Source organism: Strix uralensis, chromosome 3 (assembly GCF_047716275.1).
Source record: "Strix uralensis isolate ZFMK-TIS-50842 chromosome 3, bStrUra1, whole genome shotgun sequence".
Lineage (NCBI taxonomy): Eukaryota > Metazoa > Chordata > Aves > Strigiformes > Strigidae > Strix > Strix uralensis.
This window is the reverse complement of record NC_133974.1, coordinates 90,140,978-90,164,023: the sequence shown is the minus strand read 5'-3', so window position 1 is coordinate 90,164,023 and position 23,046 is coordinate 90,140,978. Positions and strand designations below refer to the sequence as shown.

At 42.2% G+C, this 23,046-nt stretch overlaps 1 protein-coding gene across 3 annotated transcripts in view; it reads left to right on the top strand.

Moving 5' to 3' along the window:
* Positions 1 to 2,725: 2,725 nt before the first annotated feature.
* The window catches only part of AHCTF1 (AT-hook containing transcription factor 1), a 50,347-nt gene continuing 30,026 nt past the window's right edge, over positions 2,726 to 23,046 (top strand). For 2 of the 3 annotated variants that reach the window (XM_074863286.1, XM_074863284.1), the window contains exons 1-8: positions 2,873 to 2,991; positions 9,996 to 10,122; positions 11,317 to 11,570; positions 15,402 to 15,582; positions 16,369 to 16,576; positions 17,833 to 17,949; positions 18,925 to 19,009; positions 22,087 to 22,237. In XM_074863286.1, the coding sequence (XP_074719387.1) occupies positions 10,002 to 10,122; positions 11,317 to 11,570; positions 15,402 to 15,582; positions 16,369 to 16,576; positions 17,833 to 17,949; positions 18,925 to 19,009; positions 22,087 to 22,237 (1,117 nt within the window). In that variant the 5' untranslated portion in view covers positions 2,873 to 2,991; positions 9,996 to 10,001. Of the gene's footprint in view, positions 2,845 to 2,872; positions 2,992 to 9,995; positions 10,123 to 11,316; positions 11,571 to 15,401; positions 15,583 to 16,368; positions 16,577 to 17,832; positions 17,950 to 18,924; positions 19,010 to 22,086; positions 22,238 to 23,046 lie in introns of those variants that run through there. The other variant, XM_074863285.1, reaches the window with a different exon arrangement.

Below are 23,046 nucleotides of genomic sequence, written 5' to 3'. Positions count from 1 at the left end.
TCAGTGACTAACAATGTAACCTTAATTTTATATTAACTGTGTTGTTCTTTTACATATGCTTCCTTATTAAAAATAAGAGGAAAACTGCAGCTAAATAGCCTATCCCTTTAAAATCCAGAGGGACTGGGGCAGGGGGCAAGCACTTATCAGACAAGGGGCTTCCTCTCCTGGGAAAGAAGGTGAAGAAAGAGGTGGGTGTCTGCTAGTTATCTTTGAATCACATGCCTTAGATAGTTTGCATAGACTATATTGAGCGGTTTTTCTTCTGAATTTTGTGTTTAGTGAATTTGTGTCGTTAAAGAAACTCTTGAGTCTAACAGGGAGTCCTTGCTGTGATGGGAAACAGATTAGTCCTTACTTACAAGAAACTATTGTTCTGAAAGAGTATATGAGAATCTCAGTAGGGTCATTTAGTGTTATTATCTGGTTCTGGGTTTTTTTGGTAAACCTTTTTGAGCATGTATTACTGTGTGGAGGGTTTAAACATTTCTCTCAAAGTTTAGCTGATTTGGTCCAAAATCAATTAAACTCATTATGGATGTGCTGAAGAAGTCTGGAATGCAAGAACTGGCTTGTATTCTAATTTTCATTTTTACTGTTTGTAGGGTATTTTAGGACATACATGTGGGATTGTGAGAGAAAAGGTAGGTATTAAACTGCTGGAGTGACATTTAATAGCTTTGGTACTTTCTGGACAATTTGTAAATTGTAATGAAAATTATCTTGAATGTGATGTGCAATGAATCTTTTTGTGAAGTATACTATGTGGGCTGGAGAAAAAAATAGCATGAAAGTGAAAATTCTGTTAAAATACCAAAGACCAAAATTCTCTCCTTTTGTTTTTGAAGTTGAAAACAGAAGACTTAGTTCCTTACTTTAAACTGAGGGATGAAAAGAAATGATGCTGCAGGCACTACTGTAAGTTCAGTAAGCTTTACTTAACACGTGACAATAGCAAAACACTCACGTAAAAGAAATTAAGTGGCTCCCATTTAAGTGTGCTAGTGACTGCATTATGCTCTGTTGAAGTTGGGATGGCTAATGGATTTATTTAAGATAAGTGTAAAAGAAATTGAACTCTTTTGGTAGCTGAAATAAAGGGAGTACCATATTCTGACCAGTCACTTGCAGATTGATCATGAACTGGCTTCTGCATGTTAATGGAGATTTGAGTACGTGTGATAAAAAAGAACAAAATGCGTAGTTCTTGGCTACCTGGAGAAAAAGATGGGGTCCTAGCAGTGATTGTTAGGTGGAAAAGGGGTTGGAAATATCTCCTGTCATCTAATTCTTGCTCAGTACAAGAAAGCGGGACTTTGCTCACTCTTTGTATATAAAGTGTTGCACAAGAAATACATCAGTCTGTTACCACCATCTCATCCTAAATGAAACAACATCCAGAACATCAAAAGTCATGAACTAGGATTCAACAAACAGTAATTCACAATTACAGTGATACTTCTCTCTCCTAAGGTTGCTGACGTTCTACCTCCAAGAAGCAAAACCCAAAAGGGTGAGTATCTTGCCAAGGCGATGGTGACATATACCTTGTGTTGTAAAGCAAATGGAAAGGAAGTCACAACTCAGCTTGGCAAATTGGCACAAAGAGCTATCATCCTGATGGTTGTAAAGAATAGTTTTGTACAGGTATGTACCTCCAGTTGCCTGCTCATCAGTGGTGAATGTGTGTGGTAGTCATGGCTTCTCGTTGCAAAGAAATGATTATTTATGCTGCCATATGGGTATTTTTTTAGTCTAAAATTTTTATCTAATGTCTTGAGCTAAACTATTTCAGGTATTTTTAATTGTCAGTATTATTTCATTAAAGTCTAGCTATGTTTCTTCTTCCTGGTTGTTTAGACATTCGCAGTCAAGTAGGAACAACTGCAATAAACTAGGGACCAGGAATCAAGCGTGCCTGGAAACCAGTTTATTAACAAAATGTACGAAGTCCTCTTTTCATTGGCATTTAGCATATTTTACCAGCAAATACTCCTCGCATAAACCCCATTCAGACTGAAGGACGGTAATACAGAACCACTGCCTTTCCAGACACCTCACACACTGGAACCAGGCTTAAGCTTCACTTAAATATGACTGCATCTTCTCTTGAGTTTCCACCGACACTGCCAAGATTGCAGTTGTTGCTGAAACAGCTGTGCCGGCAAGAGTCTGTAATGAAGTGTAAAAAACCACAAACTAAGCCTGCAGACTACTAGTGGGGAGTTCAACTTCCAGGCTAAGCTCGCCCAGAGTGGAGCCCTGTGGTCAGGGACACTGTCCCTGCCAGCAGGGCCTCACGCTTGGGGAGCTCCAAGCTCCTCTGAAACCCATTTTCTGCAGCAACCGAGTGCCCCAAGGAGGACAGACAGGACCTGCGATCAGAGGGACACGCGTGGGCAGGGCTGGCCCGAGCAGGCCACCTCCTCGCCATGGCGTTCCTTCTTGGCGGGACAGGGGCCTCGACCGGCCCCAGACGGTGCGGTGCTGCGGGCCAAGGGTGGGCTGTGCGGGGCTTGCGGTCGGAGCGCTCCCTGCGCGCTCTTGGGCTCGCCCGCCTTCACACTCGCCGGCGACGGCGGCGGCCGCTGGGACCCGAGGCAAGGCCGGCGCCCGCCCAACGCCCCGCCAGCCCCAGGGGCGCGGCGGCCGGCCAGGCTCCCGGCGTGCCCCGCGCGAAGCCGGCCCGCACCGGAAGCGGCGGGGACGCTGGGACACGTAGTCCGGAGCGGCCGCCGCCCAGGGCCGCGCCCTGCGAATTTGAAAATTCCCGCGGTGGCCGCGGCGGCTCTCGCGAGACCCCCGCCCCCCGCCCCGCCCCCGCGCCGCGGGCGAGCGACCGAGGTGGGTGCCGCGCGCGGGGGGAGGGGAGCGGCACGGCCCGGCCCGGCGCGGCGCCTCCGCCGTTGCGCAGGAGCCGAGCGCGGCGCGGCCCGGCCCGGCAGGCGGAGGCTGTTACGTCCGCTGCGGGAGATGCCGCCGCCCTCATCGGCACGTACGGGGGGAAAAAACGAGCTGGGGTGGGCAGTGGGCGGGCGGCGGGGAGCGGTGCGGAGGGAAGGTGGCGGCGGAGGGGGCGGCGGCCATGCCGACCCCCGCCTTCCTGCTGCCTTCCCCCGTATCAGCGGGTACCGGGCGCTCCTGAGGCGGCTAGGCCGCCGCCGCTGGCGCAGCGCGGGCCCGCGGGGCCCCTGGGCGGGCCTGGCCGCCGTCGCCCGGCCCCTTATGTAAGTGACCCCCTGGGCTGCGGCGCCGTGCCCCGCCACACGTGGCCCGGCGGCGGCGGGGGAGGCCGGGGCGGCCGGCGGCGCGGCCTGGGCGGTGCACATGAGAGGCGGCGGCGTGCGAGGAGGCTCCGCAGCCGGGAGGCGGCCGTCAGAGGCTGGGGGGCGTGGGAGATGCGGTGGCTGCCGCCTGGAGCCTTCCCTCCTGCCCAGCCGGCGCACGTCCCCGCCTCTCGCTCCTTCGGTCACTTTTGGAGGGTTTTTATCTGCTTTCTTCTAATTTTCCTTTCTTCCCCCCTCCCCCCTTTCGGTGTCGTTTTCCAGGAGGAGGCGGGAAATTCGCTCTCTGCGTAGAGCGGGGATCGCGGCAAGAGGGCCGGGTGTAACGGGGAGAGCGCAGCTTTACCGGAATCCAGCGCGTTTTGGGGTGGGGGGGTGTCTGTTGATTTTTGCATGAAGAGTGCATCATGCTGCAGAGTTGCTGACTGAAACAAAAGTGCTTGATTTCTTCTTCCATAATAAGCAGTGATTTCGGGTCTGGAGCTTCTGCCAATAGAAAGAAGCCTGGTGTCAGTCTTTCAGGTCTAATAATGGCTTCCTGATCATGTTTGGCAAAATGATGGGAAATCTAGACTTAATTCCATCGGGAGCGCTGAACCCCCTTTGGGGTGTTATGGCTAAATGTTGTAGCTCAAGCACCTTCTCCAGCCCATCACTCTGGATGCTTGTGTGGGTCTCGGCTGGCAGCTGTCCCCTGCCTTTGGGCACACAGCACTGTATCCTTTTCTGCTCAGGACAGCTCCTCGTTCACTTACTGCATCGACTCCTTTTCCTGCATTGATTTGTCTGGGGTTTGCTTTTTTAAGACGGTGAAATGAACTTAATCAGGCTTCTATGAATTTTGCATCTTCTGCGTAGTAAGCTTTTGCGTATAGTATTAGAGAAACAGTGGTGACAAGGCTTTACTGGTGTGGTATTGTTTTACTTGTCTGGTGGAGAGGATACTTAAATTGGTAGGAGAGAGCCACCAAACACCAGGGCCTGTTGCATGTGTTGCAGATGTTTTTGCAGTTCAGCTTGTCAGGTTGCTGTTTGTAAAAGTATGTTTCAGCATTTGGTATTCAAAAGCTGTCTGGACATGGTCCTGGGCAGCCTGCTCTAGGGGACCCTGCTTGAGCAGGGGGTTGGACCAGGTGACCTGGAGAGATTCTGGAAGGGCCTTTCTCTTCATTGTAGTGCTGTGATTCTGGAGTTTGTGATGGGTGGGGCAAGCGGTGAGACAGCATACCGGTGTGGTATGCACTGAGGTGTCTTGCTGACTGCCGCTGACTCTATTAGGAAGGGTGCGTGTGTGTTCAGTGCTGAGACACTTAGCACCTACGTCTGTCTGTCCATGTACACCAAGCAATGTAAAAAAGAGCATAATTTCAGAACTGACTTTAAGAACTTTTGCTAGCTTAGCCACATTAGACAGGGTCTACAACTCTTGAATGAAAATGTAGTTGTGTTAGAGAAGAACCGTAGGAGGTAGCTGGGTAAACTGGCTCTAGTGTCAGATTCTGATCTGTGTTGGTTTTGCTTGTTTTTTCATTCAAAGGAAAATCAAAGCTATGGTCTGCATGAGCTACAGGATCTTAGCTGTGGGGGTTGTTGAGATAGAGAGCTGAAATTCTTTCTTCTTCTCACCTTCTGCTGTAGCTTTGTGGTTGTGGAGCATCTGCACAAACTGCAGGAGAATCTGTAGGCTGCACTCCAGTGAAATAAGCCTGATTGTAGAATTCTGAGACAGACCGTCTCTGTTACGCTAATGGCTTTTTAGACTAAAATTTAGAGTTTGGATTAAATGTAGGATTTTTGCCCAAAACATTGGGGGGAGGTTTTTGGCCTGAGTGGGAAAGACATGACCCAGTGGTACTCACTAAATCACCTGCTGACTTGCTCACTACATCCTCTTTCTGCAGGAGTAAAATATGGCAAAGTGCAGATTCACTGAACCTGACTACTGAAGTGCAGAAAGCATCTTTTCCATCTACTGCTCCTCCAATGCTTGAGTTGCTTCCTGTTTTTCTGGGGAAAATGTCATTGAACCAGTCATTAATAATAATTCCAAAAATTCTGTAGTTGTCATCGAAGTGGATGCTGTTTTTCCCAAATATAACTTAGTTTTTCTTCCATTTCTTCTTTGCCTTTTTCCCACTCTTTGTCCCATTTCCTTAGAAAATGTTATCTGAATACTGTCACCCAATGTTGTGCATTCTCTGATCACCAAGTAACGCTTCCTTGAAACCTCTTTAGCTTCCACATCTGGCTGAATGAAAGACTGACGCCTGCCAGTTGCAGCCATTCTCAGTGAGACAGCGAGTCTCTTAAGTGCAAGAGGGAGTTAGAAGTTGACTCTTTCTTGGGTGGTGTCGTTTCTAAAAGTGAAGAGTTTTTTAGCTCTCCTTGCAGACTGAGTGTGTAGTTTCACACGTGCGTGAGGTAGCATAACGGCTTACTGCCACAAAATGGAGACAGACAAATTCCCTCTTCTGCCCAGTGCATTGTCCTGCCTCCTTCCTTGTGCCAACCTTTATGCTTGCTAGTTCTCTCTGCAAGCTAGTTTAGCCTGGTGGAAAACTATCTGCTTCTGTGGGTTAGTTTCCTGCCTGCTTAGGGAGTTAACTTGGCTTGTAGAGTGCTCTAAAACGTATTCAAGTCAGTGCAAGGTAAGCCACAGGAATAAAGGAGTAGAACAAAGGAGGAGATGGAGAGATGGGAGGCGGTAGCAAGGCCTCTCTTTTGGTGGCAGTGAAGTCAACATGTTTTGTGAAATCGTATTTTCAGCTGCAACTGACTGTATCTTTAGCTTTTTCTTCAGTAAACCCAGAACATTGTTGGCCTTTGAAACTGATTTTCATGTACTGCTGTCAGTCAGAACTGACATCCCAGAACTCGGACTTCACTGTATGTGATTCTGTGTGAATATGTAATATCTAAATATTATTTTGTTTCTGGAGCTCTTAAATCCAAAAATCTATCATCGGTCTAGGACTTGTGGCGTGTTCTTTTCTTTGGAAAAAGTTCATGATGTTTGGGAGTCATAAGTACCTAGGGTGAAGAAGAATGATAATTTTGCCAACTTTTACATGGACCACTTTGGTATAGGATACAGCTGAAAGGTTAGATTCTGCTTTACTTCTGAACATGGAGTAAGCCTGTGGCCATTTAGACTCATCTGATTTCTAACAGACAGAAATTGGGATGTGATTGCAGTTTTCAAAGAGAGCAGCAGCACAGTTAGTGTTGGGTATATCTCTTAAGGGAGAGGCTCTGTGCCTTTAAACTAGCTCCATCTATTTTCCCACTGTTTTCATTTTCCATTAATCTTTGGTTTAGCTGAGCAGAATGAAGCAAGTAAAACATCCTAATAACCAGACCACTATATATACTGTTCATAATTTATTGTGGATTTTATCTTCCTAGTTCCATACTGCCAAGCCAGACGTCTAGAAAAAAAAAGGTTTAAAATGCCTATTGGCTTACTAGCAGAAACCTGGGCATGCCTGATGCTCTGGCATTTTCACATGCTTTTAGATGCAGTTGAACAACTGCAGCATGATTAAATTTAAAGCTACGTGAGTGGTCCAGGTGTTGGAGCATTACCTATTTGATGGTTCTTACTCGTGGTATTGGACTGATAAGCACATTTGATGTGTAGTGTAGATTGGATTACAGTGTGTCAAGGTGTGAGCTTTCCACCAGAGAAGAACTCTTTCTGATTTGGTGGGGAGTTAGGGGTGGTGAGTGTTTTGTTTTTCAACTCAAATCTCCCCAGTAGAGTATCTTAAAATCTGATTTCCAGTTTGGCCACACAAAGTTCTGTGCTCTTGGCCTGTTCGGGTAGGCAGTGGCAAAGGCAAGGTGACTCATGGAGAGCATGCAGTTGAGAAGTTTTCTTGAATGCTGTTACCTGCCCTACTGGAAGATACTTGTTCATTCTTTTTCTTAAAATGATCTTGCTATTACTGTGGAACATTGTATTAATAATCATGAACTGCTTACCACACAGACTTGGTTTTCAGAGATTTTTTTTTTTCCACTACAATCATATATGCTCTTTTTGGAATTTTGTGCTGTTTTCTAAAATTCCTTGATATACATTGTCATAGTCAGTGTTTTCCCTTAGGGGAGGATTGACCAACTGAGTATTTTAAAATAGGCTACTTTGGTGGGGGTTTGATTGTTCAATGTTTTCATTAATGATCTGGATGTTGGGGCAGAGTGTATCCTCAGCAAGCTGGCTGATGATACGAAACTGGGAAGAGAGGTGATAAAACCAGTGGGTCATGCTGCCATCCATAGGGACCTCAAGAGGCTGGAGAAATGGGCTGCTGGGAACCTCATGCAGTTCGGCAAGGGGAAGTGTAAAGTCCTGGACCCGGGGAGGAACAACCCCACGCACCGGTGTGTGTTGGGAGCTGCCCAGCTGGAAAGCAGCTTGGCAGAAAAGACCCCGGGCGTCCTGGTGGGCACCAAGCTGAGCGTGAGCCAGCAGTGTGCCCTTGTGGCAAAGAAGGCTGGTGGTGTCTTGGGCTGCATGAGGAGGAGCTTTGCGGGCGGATGGAGGGAGGTGATCCTTCCTCTGCTCAGCACTGGTGAGGCCACACCTGGAGTGCTGGGTCCAGGCCTGCACTCCCCAGTGTCACAAGAGGGAGATGGAGGTACTGGAGAGAGCGCAATGAAGGGCCACAGAGATGGTTAGAGGGAATTGGAGCACCTCTTCTACGAGGAAAGGCTCGGAGAGCTGGGGCTGTTCAGCCTGGGTAAGAGAAGTCTCAGGGGGATCTCATCAATGCATGTAATACCTGAAGGGAGGGGGTAAAGAAGACGGAGCCAGGCACTTTCCAGTGGTGCCCAGTGACAGGGCAAGTGGTGATGGGCACAGACTGATGCATTTAAAAGGTGCTATTCAGCAACCCAGTATATCTGCCTTAGTATTTGGTATTACGGGTTACTCATAAGACATATTAAATAAATCATTACAGTTAAACTAAGCCAGAATGCCGATCAAATTGTGGGGCTTTTTACTCTCTGGAGCCCCGGGATGCAGTGCAAAAGTTCGTCCCACTGTCGCTTTGAAATGATAACAAGTACCAAAAAACAAACGCAGCAAAACTGCTGCAAATAAGTTGTCCCACTTGGAACTTGAACTGTGCTAGTTGTGAATGCTGGCAAAGTGGTCAGGCTGGCTGCCTGTAGCAGCGTCCTGCAATACTGGCTTTGCCATTGGCAATATTTTTTCCAACATGTTGACTTGTGCTTAGTGTGGGCCCCTGACTTACACTTTCTGTGTTTCACGTGTTTCATGTTGGCAGAAGATACTGGAGCATATTCTCAAATAGAGTGCTTGTGACTGGAAATATAGTAGATTCCAGTGCCCAGGCTTTAGAGCATAATCTTTCTACATGGAAGTACAATTCATGTAAATTCTGTTTATTTGTAAACATTTCCCTTTAATGACTTTGTGTTGCTCCCAAAGTCTAGTGTTCAAAACTAGCTGTAACCTCCTGTGCTGTAAGGGACATAGGTTATTAGTGCACACTGGAAGAAACAATCATAAAACTTCATTTGCAGGAGAACCTGTATGGTACAGTTAATGCAGCAGGCTTTTGTGTGCACATTTAAGGGGCTGGCTGTACTGGCTTGTAGCACAGGGTGAGGGTTCTGTTTGATGCCTGAGGTGGTCAGTTTGTGGAACACCCAGGAGCAGTCAACTATGTGTACTATCTTTTGAGACTTCATGAAGAAAGCAGTGCTGTTTGAAGAAGATAATTAAATCTGTCTTGTCTTCCGTCAGCTTTTTCAATAACCCAGAGAACTTGCAAGAGATGTTAACTTGGAGTAGTTTGTATTTCCACGTGTATGGAATATCTCTTCTTTAGCCACCTATTTAATCTTTTAAATCACTTCAGCTTTTAAGTTTTCCCACCAAAAAGTCTATCTTGGCATACTGAAATGTGGACTTTTTGTGGAGCACCTGTAAAAGTGTGGAAACTGTCTGAAAGGCCTAGAAATTTTTGTAAAATATTGCAGAGATGTGATAAGGACAGGCAATAGGAAGGAAGGGGCTGGATTAAAGAATATGAGTATTTAAGTATAGGAAAAAACACAGGTGCTGTGTTACGTTTCCATCATAAGTGTATGGAAAACTACTTTCTACTTGAGCTATGAAAGCCTGTATTGCTTGTAATGTGAAAATATCAACAGTATGTTTTCTGGAAGACTTTGAGAATGAAGGTGGTTAAGAATTTAGGATTCCTTAATGTTCAGAATGAACATGCAAAAGGTGAACAAGACATAATGATGTGTGAAATCTACTAAAGACAACTGACAAAAAATAGCAAAGTATCAAATCAAGGGAAAGGACAAACGGAAACTTATACCTTTTACTGAGAAGCTTTTTAAAATACGATTTTTCTCAGATCGCATCTTAGTAACCTATGTGAGTAGATGTGAACTCAGTGTATTGTTTTTTTCCTGTTATTTATCTTGCCAATACATCTGTGTCACTTTTTGTTTGTGATCTCATAAGCATCAGGAAAGTAAAAGGATTCTCTTTTTGCTCTGCTGCAAGATCGAAAACTGTCCTGAGTGCCACTTTATTTAAGGAAAAGAGCTACAGGAGATGTATAGGAGATTATTCACTGCATCCTGATGAAACTTGTGCAATCTCAAAAATATTTATGGCTGACATGAGTCTATTTCTGCATTTTTTTTGTTTATTTACAGTGAAGAATGCGAGACCTAACAGCTCAGGTAACGAGCAGTCTGCTGCAGTTTCCAGAGGTGACTGTTCAGGCACTTGGGGAAGATGAGACATCCCTGGATTCTGTGCTGAGTGGGAAGTTTTCTGGAGGTGAGCATTTTCCTTTAAATTTGGTCTTGGTGTAAAGTTGTTATTGTCTAGAGGTTACCTGAAGCATAGAGTCGTAGTATCAGCTGTGTCAGGTTGGTGCTGTTAAGATGCATCAGGTTTTGCAGGAACAAAAAGGATATTCTAATGATTAAAAATGTTGGTATTAAAACGTTAGTGTAGTTGACCTTTGAAATGGCAACAATCTGCACCAATCTTGTACTATTAAAATAATTTACTTAAACATGCTGAGTCAGTGAGCCTTCCTCAATTTCTAATTAAATAAGAGGCAGTTTTCAAAGAAGTAATGGCGTTGCTTTGGGTTGTGTTTACTTATAGCAGCTCAAGCTCTATGACCATTATAACATCACATGCAGAACTGTTACGGAGGCAAAACTCCCTGCTTTTTCTTTTGTAGTCTGAATAAAAACAGGAGGAGGAGGCAAACACTGTTAAGCACTGCAGCCATATTTCCGAAGTATTTAATAGGATGCAGATGAGTACCCAGTGAGAGTTGCTGAAAGAGGCTAAGCAGATTAGGTCATTGACTTTTTAGGTGATCTGAAAGTAGAGCTGGGTGCCTATCTGGATGTCTAGGCTTCTGTTAAGACCAGGTAGAATCTATCTCCCTGACTGTAAGTGCAGTAGTTGGGTTACTACTTCCTTTGAGTTTGAAGTAGTTCAGTGAAACAACAGGTGTTAAATTCTTTCTGTGCTCAGCACATGTAAAAGTTTAAATTTACTCATGCAGTGCCCACTTTAAGATAATTTCTGCCCAAATTAGACATGTGTCAAGTGAAATGAATAAACTAGAAATGAATTGGCTTAGATTTGTTCTATTTGAAGTATGCTTTAAGACTTGTATTCCTGTATGTATTTAGATGATTTCTAGCAAAAACAAGCCAAATATGGTATAAACACTATAGATCAATATATTGTAATCTTTATTCCAAACAATCAGAGTTTTTCAGTGCAGGAATGACAAGTACAAATGCAAAATAATAAGGTTGTTAATTTTAAGACGCATTGCTTGAGGATTTCAGTGTGTGATTTTTCAATACTTGACCAGAACTAGGTATGTTGGTCTTCCTCTGTTAGGTACTTTTATTGATGGAAGGGAGCAGTGACAGTGATTTTTCAGCTGTTCCCAATCTTCCGTTGGAAATTTGCTTTAGTCAGCTTTCTTTTCTCTTACAGGGAGAAATGGCCTAGCATGGTTGGTGTGCGGTCCTCAACTTGAGGTAGTGAGCTCTGTGACAGGAGAGCGGCTCTCTGCATACCGTTTCAGTGGAGTAAATGAACAGCCTCCCACTGTTCGTGTGGTAAAGGAGTTTTCCTGGCAGAAGAGAACTGGACTGTTGGTTGGGTTGGAAGAAGCAGAGGGAAGTGTTCTCTGTCTCTACGACCTTGGAATATCAAGAGTGGTTAAAGCAGTTGTTCTTCCAGGAAGGGTATGTACTTGTTAATTGGAGAAACAAAGATTTTATGTTGGTTAGGTGCTGCATAATCCTGTTTCAGGAAAAGCTTTGGAGCGCCTCTTTGTAGGAGGTATTTTTTCTGCATTGCATTAGCATACTGTCACTTTAGAGTATACAGTCAAGAGAGCCTTGATGGAAAATCTTGGGCTTAACGGTACCATTATTTTTTGAGTTTACTGATAGTAAAAGTTTTCTGGTTTTACTGTAGAGCACATAGTTACCTAATTCTCCACTTAAACAAAAAGGCATTGAAAACTAACTTTTTTTGGCCAGAGTGAAAAGGAAAAAAAACCAAACCCACTCTTTAAAGTCTCTGGAACATATATTTCCTAAATGGTTTATTTCTGTTAGAAATACTGTCTTTAAAATATCTCAAACGTCCGTAGTTGTGCTGTAAATGACTTAGGCCCATTCCCATGAATGTCAGACTAGCAAGCAAGTGACTTTAGAGCAGAACATATTTTTATGTTGACTTAGGATAGGACAAAAGAGCCTTTAGTGAGTTATCTGACGGACTGTTGAAAGCTTGACTTTCCATCTGCAGTCCTTGAATCTCTACTTATGGAATATTGTGTTTGTGTGGAGGGGATACACTGGTGTAATGTTACTAATTTTTCTGTCTTCTATAACCCGTAAACTCAAATGATGTGATGCCCCTTAGTCTCATTATCTTAATGCAAACAAGAATCAGCATAAGCTGATAGAACATCAAGACGCACTATATTTTTATCATCTTAGAATCTGCAGCAAATAAATACGTATTTATTACTCAGCTCTCCATAATGTGATTTGGTTTGACTTGCTCGAATACAGGTGGCATTTTCTTTGTAATGCTACAGTGTGGTTACTAGTAGTAAGCATTTGTACTGTGGTAGTTTCTAAAGACAGGAGTTGGGTTGGTGCTCCACTGTGTTAGTTTGCCTACCATCTTGAGAAATCCTGGAGTTTAGATGAAAAGGCAAGCCGTGTGCTGACATAAGCGTATAATCAATAAGTAAGTTATGTTTGTGGAAAATGGCACAGCTTTGCTAAGTTTTAGTTCTTAAATATAAGTAAGCTGGGAATAGGAAAAGGAAAGGTTAAGAATGACTGTGTCACCTATGGAATCTGTATCTACAGAAGTGATTTGAAATCGAACATAGTTCTTGGTTGTATTATGGAGTTTTTCTATACCACAAAACAGTGGTTCAGGAGGAAATATGAAGAAGTCTTGGGGGGAGAAGTTGGCTGTTGTGTGATGAAGGTTGTGGATTTTGGAATAAAGCCAAAGCTTATCTGAGTGTTTGCTCTTATGCCCTGAATGCTCTGGATTACAAGCACATTGAGTCTGTTGCTTTCATTTTGCTTCCTATCTCTTTGCTACTAGATGAGTTAGTTCCACATAGACAGGACACCGGTATTGCTAGTTGGACTGTTAACTTTGAAGTTGTGAGTGGGAGTAAGGGGAAACAAAACCAAGTAGATAAAACTTGTATTTGGCCACTGTCCGTAGGTTTTGAATTTATTTTGTAACTCGTACTTCCGAGTTATACATTATGTAATATGCATTTTTAATCTGCCTGAATGTTTCTCTGATTTTCACACTGATTATCTTCAAAAGTAAGATGCAGATCTATTCTTAACATCACTTTCCACGGTTTTTGTCATTCCCGTTTTAAGGTTTTAATGAGCACATTAATCTCTGAACTATTTTCCATGTGGGTGTATCTCCTGTGGTCAACTAAATTGTAGAGGTTAACACTAACGTAGAGTAAGTCTGGTCCAACGTGTGAAGCCATTAGTGTATTAATACAGGGTATTTATAGTGACTGTATGACTGCCTTTTAGTGTGAGAATAGATGTGTAGTCACTCAGTGAGTAAAGAAATGAGTTAAAAAAAACCCCAAAACTCACAGGCTTAGAAGGAATTTTGGCATGATTTTTTTAGTGTGTGGGAGCATCTCTCACTGCCCTCTGGATATACATGTGAAACACAGCAGAAAACTCAAAGTGTTAATGAAGTATTATTTGAATGGGATTCTTGTAAAAGCAAATCTGAATTTAAAATATTAATTATATTTAATTGGTTTATAATGGTTGTCTGTTTCAGAACTATTGAACGGTATTTTCACAAATTTTCCTGGTTTGTAGTAGGCAGAAGGGTAGCATTCAGAGTCAGTGAGCTGAGAAGAGTTTTCTTTGTTCATTCCCAGAATGAGTTGGCAGTAGTCTAGGGGAATATGAAAAGCCAGTGCATAGCACGGTGGAAAAATAGGCAGTTTCAGGAGCTTCTACATGGAAAATTGAAGTGTTAAAACCGGGAAACCTTTTTGGAAGACCGTATATGCAAAAATGGAAAGGATTCATTTGGAGCCAGTTGTACAATGAAATAAATCTTAAAAAAGGAAAAGCACTTAGAAGCAACACTTGAACTTTGGCTAATTCTGCAGCAAGATATGTGCAGTATTTCTGCTTTCCTTGTAGCAGTCATTAAGACTTGGAGCAGCAAGAATTCAAATAATCAAAATGCTTTCAATAGTCCTTCGAGTAGCCAAGAAGATTGGACATTTAATTTGATTTAGAGGAAATCTGAAACAAAATGAGTTGTCTAAATTACTGTAGGTACTTCTGAGATAAGAATTCTTGTGACCAAGATGAAAGGTAAATTCTGTAGTAGGTTGCCAGGCAGTGTAGTCATAGAAGGTGCTTGATACGGGAGAGGAGAAAACTTTGGGGCTTAGGGGTTTGGTTATTTTTCCCCACCTCAGGGGGTCAAAAACTATGTCTCGAAAACTGGACTCCCTTGAGATGCTCACATTTTGTTTTATTTTCATGTGAAACTTTGTTGTTGCTGTAAAGCTTCCTGTTTTCATTGTGTTGCATTTTGTAAGAAGGCTAAACGATAGCCTCTCTTCTTCTGTTGTATAGCTGTAGTGCAGGAGTCTTCGTGTGCTTGTACCTCTGCTATAGCAGTCAGTGTTGTCCTGGGATGTGTTGCAGGTGCTGAAAGGTCTGTCTTCACCTTGCAATAAAGTTGCATGCAGACTGCTTCGCATGTTCAGGAGCAACGTGCGCTTCTTCCTTAGTTGGAGTTAGCTTTTTATCTAACAAGCTGCTGTTCTTTTTGCCGTTGTTTTCGGCTGGCTTTCCAAATTTTTGTTAACATTCGTAGAAGTGCTAGTGTGCATGTAAAACTTTTTTTACTTTATCTCATTGTTATCTTTATTCTAAATGAGGACTAGAGTAAATTTTACTAAGCCAGTATCTCCCTTCAGCACTTTCTAAACACGTTTCATTCCTGTGGAAATGTGTCTACCATGCAACTTGACTGCTGCCTTGTGTGACTTACAGCCATGATTTATCCTAATACCTGTTTGCCAAAGACGACATAGACTGTATCCCAGTGCTGATGGGCTGTGAGCAGTGGGAGAACTAGATTGAGTTTTGTCTCTTTTCCTTAGGTCCTTTAAATATGATGAAGTTTCTTGCCTACACCTGATTTGATGTGTTTTCTTAGACTTAGTTATTTCCAAGTAGGAAAGGAAAATTGGTAAGCTGTAATTATGGAATGTACCATTTACATTGAAGTTAATTCAGTTAAATAACTGTGGGAGACCTTGTGAATGGAAAGCAGTAAGAGATTTTTGTACAGGGCTTTTTTTTTTTCTTTTTTCTTGATACAGTTGGAAACAATGCTTTGTTTTTAAGTCTTATGATTCTGTATTTACTTTCTTGTTTCTGATGTCCTACTTCTGGCTTCACTTTTGAATGATATCTGTTTAGCTTGTCAAACAGCTTAAATATTAACTTGTAGTTTTCCTGTAGGTAACTGCTATAGAACCCATAACTAATCACGGAGGAGCCAGTGTGAGTACTCGGCACCTACATCAGAGTCTGCGATGGCTCTTTGGAGTGGCAGCAGTGGCTACAGATGTTGGTCACCTACTTCTGGTTGATCTTTGTTTGGATGATCTATCTTGCAGTCAGAATGAAGTAGAAGCGTCGGGTAAGCTTGCAGTTTTTAAACTTGAATTTGAAAGGAAGAAGCCTTGTGTCTTTTAAATAAGCACTGTGCGTCCCACTTTGAAGATACTAGTGTGCAGACATTGATGACTGCTGATTATGGGTGGCGGTTTGAAATCGTATACTCCTGAACTGATTAAAAATGGGAGTGGCTTAATACTCCTGCTAATGTTACAAATGCCCTCCTCCCACCACAATCCCTATGTCCCTGTGGTTCTTACCAGTGAGGTGTAGGAGTTTTACCATCTGAGTCGGTGCAGCTGCCTGACAGGAAATTGTGTCGGCGGTGTCCTATTTCTTGGGAATGTTCTTCTGCTTCTGTTAATTGACTTGAGGCAGATTTTAGGCTTGTTTTTTAAAATAAATCCCGACTTACCAAAATCATGCATTTGGACGAATGATATCTCCAGTTTATGTATTCAGATGGCATACGCTGTTCCAGCTATTACAACAGTTGCTTCAGGAGTTGATGGCACTTCAGATAGCTTCATGATGAACTCCTGATTTAGAGAGTCCAAGCAGAATTTGTCTCTGAAGGTTACACTTCTTCCTGGTTTTGAAATATGAGGGAGAATACCTGTCCCATCAGAGAGTTCTTAACGTTCTTTGAATACGTGCAAAATGGAAATAGCAAAACAAGTGTTGCATAAATGGGTATTTTGCCTGGGATGGTAGAATTGGATTATACGTGTTCTTATGTCAGTGTTGAAAATGCAACCTAAATGGCGTAACACATTCATTGCTTGCATGGGTTTTTTTTTGTGTGTAGATCTAGAAGTTGTCACTAGAATTCCTGCTGAAGTTCCACAAAGAAGAGAAGCTGTGACCAGGGAAGGGAGACATCTCTGTTTTCAATTACAAAATCCTTCTGGAACAGCAATATCAACGCTGTGCTCCATAAGCAGAAGCAATCAGCTTGCAGTGGGTTTTTCAGATGGCTACCTGTCACTATGGAACATGAAAACTTTGAAGAGGGAGTAAGTAGGCCTTTACACTTGGCCATGCCTGGAGGTGCAGGGGTCTCAATTTTTTGCTGAAGGAAGTATGCTAATTTGAAGAGACCTGTTTCAGGGACTGAAATTTTGAGTATAATCTTGGCATGTTTAGAAATCCTCTTCTGACAGAACTATTAAGTCATACATGGATTAAGTGGACCTCCTTCTCCCCAATGGACTGGGATTTTTTTTCTCATTGTGCCTGTGGAAATTGAGGAATTGAGCAATTATGTCAAGCAGTTAAGATGTGATAGAGCTGATTTTTATAAGACAGTTTCTTCTATCAGTGGTATTCAGTGAAAACAGTATTTTGCAGAAACAGGTTTTAGGAATAATTTTTCAGAACCGGTTACTGCAATGAGGGCATACACGTTGAAAGGCTTAAGTATGTTAATAGCGTGATTTTGGTGACAATATTTTTTAAAGTGTCCAAGATGATACTAGAGAGACATGAAGAATCAATAGGTGATTTGTGCCTGAATATATATTCTTTCCTACGTTTCAGCCTTGGCTGAAATAGAGCAGTGACCCATTCCAAGGCAACAATGCATGTGAATGAAAGTTTGCATGAAACACTTTGAAATGAGAATAAGGGACATGTAAACTTAGAAGGAATAGAAAAATTAAGAGATTATTTTAAATCTGCCAAAGAGCAATCTCACTTTAAATATTTGACCAAATTCAGATAGGGATTCACTTCAGCAAATCTGCAGTGACTTGCCAGAAACTGTTGGATGCCTAAGTAGACAGTGGAGGAATAATTAGGTGGCAAGAATGGATTGTGAAGGTACGAATAAGGTTCAGAAGTCTGGAAGAAAAATGCTTTACATAGTCCAAGTAAAGAAGTGAGAAACTACTTCTGTTTGGTGCTGGTTTGTATGTGTTCAGAAGATGTGCTGCATTTGAAGTTCAGTATTGAAGTAGGCTACAGCAGTCGGAACAATCATTTGCCTGGCAGCTGAAGCAATCATTTATGTTCCTCCTCCTTAGTCAGAGGAGGACACGAACCCAGTTTATTCCATTGGATGGACAGTAATTTCCTCATCTCTTGACTGTTGCGTAAAAAGTAGTCACTTCCTTGACTCACTTGTTTGAGATGGAAGTATGATCTCTGTACTTTGAGGATGAGCACGTAAGGTGCTCTTTTCTCAGAAGATGCTTCTGCCCTTCTACAAACAGGGCCACTAGGCTCACCTTTTTTTTTTTTTTTTTTTTTTTTTTTTTTTTTAAACCTGTAGGCACCACTCTCAGCTTGAAGGAGGAAGGATTCCTGTCTATGCTGTTACTTTTCAAGAGCCTGAGAATGATCCTCGCAATTGTTGCTACTTGTGGGCTGTTCAGTCTACACAAGAAAGGTGAATAAAAACTATATGGCACTTATTTTAAAAATATTTGTTCACATACAGTTGATACATGTATATTTGTTTAGTTTATTTAGCTGTGCAGGGGATTGACTCAGTTATGGAAGGTGTTAAGCTTACAATGCAATTTTTACAAGATTTAACAGACGTGAAGAGGGACCTACTAGCTCCTGCCTGCCTCCTGAAAGAAGGCAAAGCAACAGTGGCTGTATTTTTGTGCTTGCATTCTTAAATGATTTTCTTCGTTTCTTGATGACTGCTTCATGATTTGTTTGATATTCGCACCATGGTATTAAAATACCATTGAAAGTAGTTGAGACTGCAGATCTGGAACACTAAATGTGCCGATACAACAGCCTGCTGCCCCAAAAGGAGGGAGGTGACAGCTTTGCTGATTACCTTGTGCCAGCTTCAGCAGTCTCTGGAGCCTTCATGAGCCAGTTCAGCTCACCTAGCAGAAAATGATCCCTGTTCAGCAGAGAAGTAGATGGTTTCCTGCTGGGCTAATGAATCAAATCAGACTGTGGAAGGGGGCAGTGTATGCAAGAGAGGGACAGGACTTTTGGTGGTGAGGGAAGGGGAAGTGGATTTTTCTGTTTTAGCATCAGCAAGCTACTGAATCAGCTCAGCTGTTCATAGAGTGGCAATCTTTTTAAGTTTGACTTTGAAGCAGTTTTGGCTGAGAACTCTTCACTGTTAAGGACTATTTCCAACAATTTTTAGTCCATACAACCTATTAAAGCTTTCAGATTGCATGGTTAGCATTTGCCCCTGAAGCTGTTAGTGTCAACATTTCCTCCTTTGTGTTTTAGCAGCTAAATGTGACCAGTTACCATGTTTTGGGAAGTGGTGTTTTTCTTTTCAGCAAGAGCATGCTATTAAGAAAACTTCAGTCTAGATCTAATGAAATGATAATGAGGATCATAAAGCAGCTTTGTAATCAAATTTCATAATTTATACCTTTTTCAGTGAAGGTGATGTTGTGAGTTTACATCTGTTGCAGTTAGCATTTGGTGACAGAAAACGCTTGACATCAGGACAGGTCATGTATGAGGTAAGGCGTGCATGTATGTAAAAAGATGAAAATAGTTATTTTTTCTATGTGAGCATCAGTTAAGTTGGCTGGGCTGATACTTACCATCAGAATTCAGAGCTGACTGAAAAAAAAAAATCTTTTGCTGAGTCTTCTTGGGCATTGCCTTTGTCCATAGTTTTGAAAACAAGTCATACAATTTTTATACTGCAGTGTCGTGTGTTCCAACTAGATTCATCTGCAGCAAGCCCATATAAATTCAATTCCTGAAGAGGAAGCAGCTTTTACAAATAAAATTATTCTTAATTGAAACACCAAATTAATTGCATATAGGAAGAGAAGATAGGGCTTTGCATAGCTTTGTTTAACCAGTCTGCAGACTTGAATAAGCTTCTGTCTGTCTCCCTTTCTTAAAATACTTGAATAAGCTTCTGTCTGTCTCCCTTTCTTAAAATACAGCCATAGAACTTTATTCTCTTCTGATCTTCAGTATTCTATTCTTGTTTTTCATTTGAGCTCTGTCAGCTGGACTTCAAATGAAGTGTACGTACAGTGTCTCTTAAGCGTTGATCCTGAAACTTAGCAGCTGTAAAGATAACTCACTCTACTTTTTGGCTGGGTTACCTACGAAATCTACTTTTAAAGCCAGACAGATACGTAAATACAGCAAACAGTGGTATGATTTGGTCAAAAGAGTGTACGTAAATTTTTAGAACTGGCTCCAGAGATGATATGTTTAAAATATGGATGAGGTATCATTATATCTCAGATATCTAACAGATAGAAGATGCATCTGTATGCTGTATATTTCTATTCATCAGTATGCTTGGAACTCTTCCACAATCTTTTCAAGGGGAAAGTAATCTTAATACAGAACAATTCTTTCCTCCTATTTTGATACTTTCTCTTGCATATTCTCAATAGGTATGGAATGAAATAGGGGTGATTCTTGTATTGTGCTACTCTGTTTTTATAGGGACTGTGTGCTTTGGCTTTTTGAACGAGTTTAATTTTTGATCTTTTTCGTTAATTATAGGAAAGCTCCTTATTTGTAAGTGTTGCTTTTGAATAGATAAAGATGAGGTGTTTGGAAGAGGTTGTGTGTCTTTAAAATGCATTATCTCTCATAGTGACAAAGTAGAAATATCTTCAAGGGATTCAGCGTGTTCTAAATATGGATGTCATCTCTTTATGTGTAGTTTTTTTATGACATAAATATACAGTGCAGTAGAGGAACAGAGCACCCTGATTGGATTGAAATGTTTCAGCAGCCTTTAAGAATGAGTCTACTAGAAACTGTGGTTGGCACTTTTTTGAAAAAGCACACAAAGTGATTAAAAGACGTTGTGTTTGTGACCTGAGAAAGCTGTGGTGTAGTAAATGTAAGACTTTTGACCCTCTACAGACTATGCAGCCAGTAGTATATTCTCAGGCTTGTAAGAGGTGTCAGGCACCAGTCTCTGGATTTGAGATGTTTCGCTCCCCTGCTGTTTCTGCTTCCCTGTGGTGAATGTTGTGGAAGATTGAAACAGGACCCAATCTTACAAGGTAGTTGAAGAGAGAACTAAACAGCTGGATCCTCTGGGGAGAAAAGACGGGTTCTTCAGTTAGCTTCCAGATGAGCCACTTACACATGTAGCTTCGTACCGAGACCTGATGACACCTACTGCCAAAAAACCACCCAAAACATATCCTAAGCCCCCCCCCCAGACCCCAAAGATGCATTAGGACAGGATTTGTGCTCTAGAGGGGACACTTTTTAGTCTCAGAATACTTCCTTATAGTCACAGATTGGACAGTGCTACATGGCTGTCTGCCTGCATGACTGGCTGAGTCAAGTTTCTTGTCCGTCTTCTGTGGCAGAAAATGTAAGAGTTGTTCTCAATTGCCAGGCCAAGTTTGAGTAAACAAGGAGGAATCTAGAGTTGACCCTTGTACATTGACCAGGGTTCATAGAAGCTTGAAAGACTTGTCTACTACAGGAGTGCTTTACGTTCCAGGAATCAGACTTGAGGCTATGGAATGGCGCATCTTTGACTTTGTATTGTGGTAAAAAGTCATGAATAGGACTTTTGGAACATGTGGCACTGTCTTTTTGTAAATGAGCATCAAACTTGTGTCTCTTCTGCCTTCAAGGCTGGTTTAAGTCTGTGCTCAAGTAATTAATCTAATGGTATGTTGAAGTTATGCTTTCAAAGATCTTTTTTATACCATCTCAGCAGTTGCTAAGTCTAGTGCATCCAGTCATGGTCATGAAGCACAACTTTGCCTTTGTCCTACACAGTGCTTGCGGATGGACAGAGTATACAGTCTCTACTTTCGTGTCAGGGTCTGACCAGTGCATCTTATTTGAAAACTGTCTTTGCATTTTAGTGGTCAATAAAGTAATTACTTAACATCTTCCGTACATTGGAGTTCCTTAACATGGATTTGCTTGCCCCAGTGTGGAAAATTTAAAATATAGTGCTTTACTTCAGAAGTTGTCTTAGGCAGGAATTGTTTGATACTATTTTCCCTTTCCCCCTCTACCCCAGCTTTGAGGGAGACTGGCTCTTTATATGTGAATAAGAGAGGAAATTTCTAGCCATTCACATTAATCTCTGACGGGTTTATGGAGTTTTAGTACTTTATCTGATGAAACCGTCTTTTGGAATGGTGACCTTCTCATTCAGGACAACATCTTTTACTATCAATTGGTTTTAGTGTTTATTCCTTCTATAATAAAAATGAGATTCTTTTCTTAGGCTTCATGCTAGTTTTTCAAAGAGATGGTTTCAGTTTTTCTCCTCTATTCTGCACGTGCCTGTTATTTCCAAAGTTACTTGATACAATAGAGTGAACTGTGCATGCTTCAGAGCAAATTTTACCTAGGGAATACTAAATTTTGGCCTTTACAGCTAAACTAACCCCTTTATGATTTGACACTTGATTCTCTTCCATGCCAGATGTAGTTTCTAATTGCTCTCAGAAATAAACTCATAGGAAATGCACAATATAATATGCATATTATATTAGAGATAGACATTCTCTCATATTTAGGTATAATGTATGTTTTTATCTCAAAATTACTTTTCTCTCTTCTTTTATTTTTTCCCCAGGGTTTGGAATACTGTGACGAAAGGTACAGTTTAGATCTCACGGGTGGAGTCTTTCCCTTGAGAGGGCAGACCAGCAATACCAAATTACTCAGCTGTCAGACCATAGAAAAATTTCGCAACCATGTTGACAGAGAGGATAGCGTTAATGAAGGTTTGTTCTAATGTCCATGTTTGGTTATTAAAAAAAAAAAAAAAGGTTTGCAAGCTAAGCAATGAAGCCTTTAGGGTTACTTATAAAGAAAAATTGTGTGCCTTATTTATGTGGGATTCTTTAAAGGAAAAGATTAGGTTTTATTTTATGCTTGCTGACATGCTATAGCAGTGTATGGTAGGGTCATCTGTATAATGTTTGTCAGTCATTTTATTCCTCCATCTGTCTTCTTGGAATGATAAGATCATTCTCTCCATTGCTTAGGAATGTGACCTGAATCTTTTTTTTCGCTGTTCAAACCTACGTGTATATCTGCATCCAGTTGGCAGCCAGTCAAGTGGTGTTCCCCAGGGCTCAGTACTGGGTCCAGTTCTGTTTAATATCTTTATCAGTGATCTGAACGAGGGGATCAAGTGCACCTTCAGTGAGTTTGCAGATGACACGAAGTTGGGTAGGAGTGTTGATCTGCTCAGAGTGGGAGGGCTCTACAGAGGGATCTGGACAGGCTGGATCGATGGGCTAAGGCCAATTGTATGAGATTCAGCAAGGCCAAGTGCTGGGTGCTGCACTTGGGTCACAACAACCCCCAGCAGCGCTACAGGCTTGGGGAGGAGTGGCTGGAGAGCTGCCAGTCAGAGAGGGACCTGGGGGTGTTGATTGACAGCTGGCTGAACATGAGCCAGCAGTGTGCCCAGGTGGCCAAGAAGGCCAATGGCATCCTGGCTTGTATCAGAAACAGCATGGCCAGCAGGGACAGGGAAGTGATCTTACCCCTGTACTCGGCACTGGTGAGGCCGCACCTCGATGAC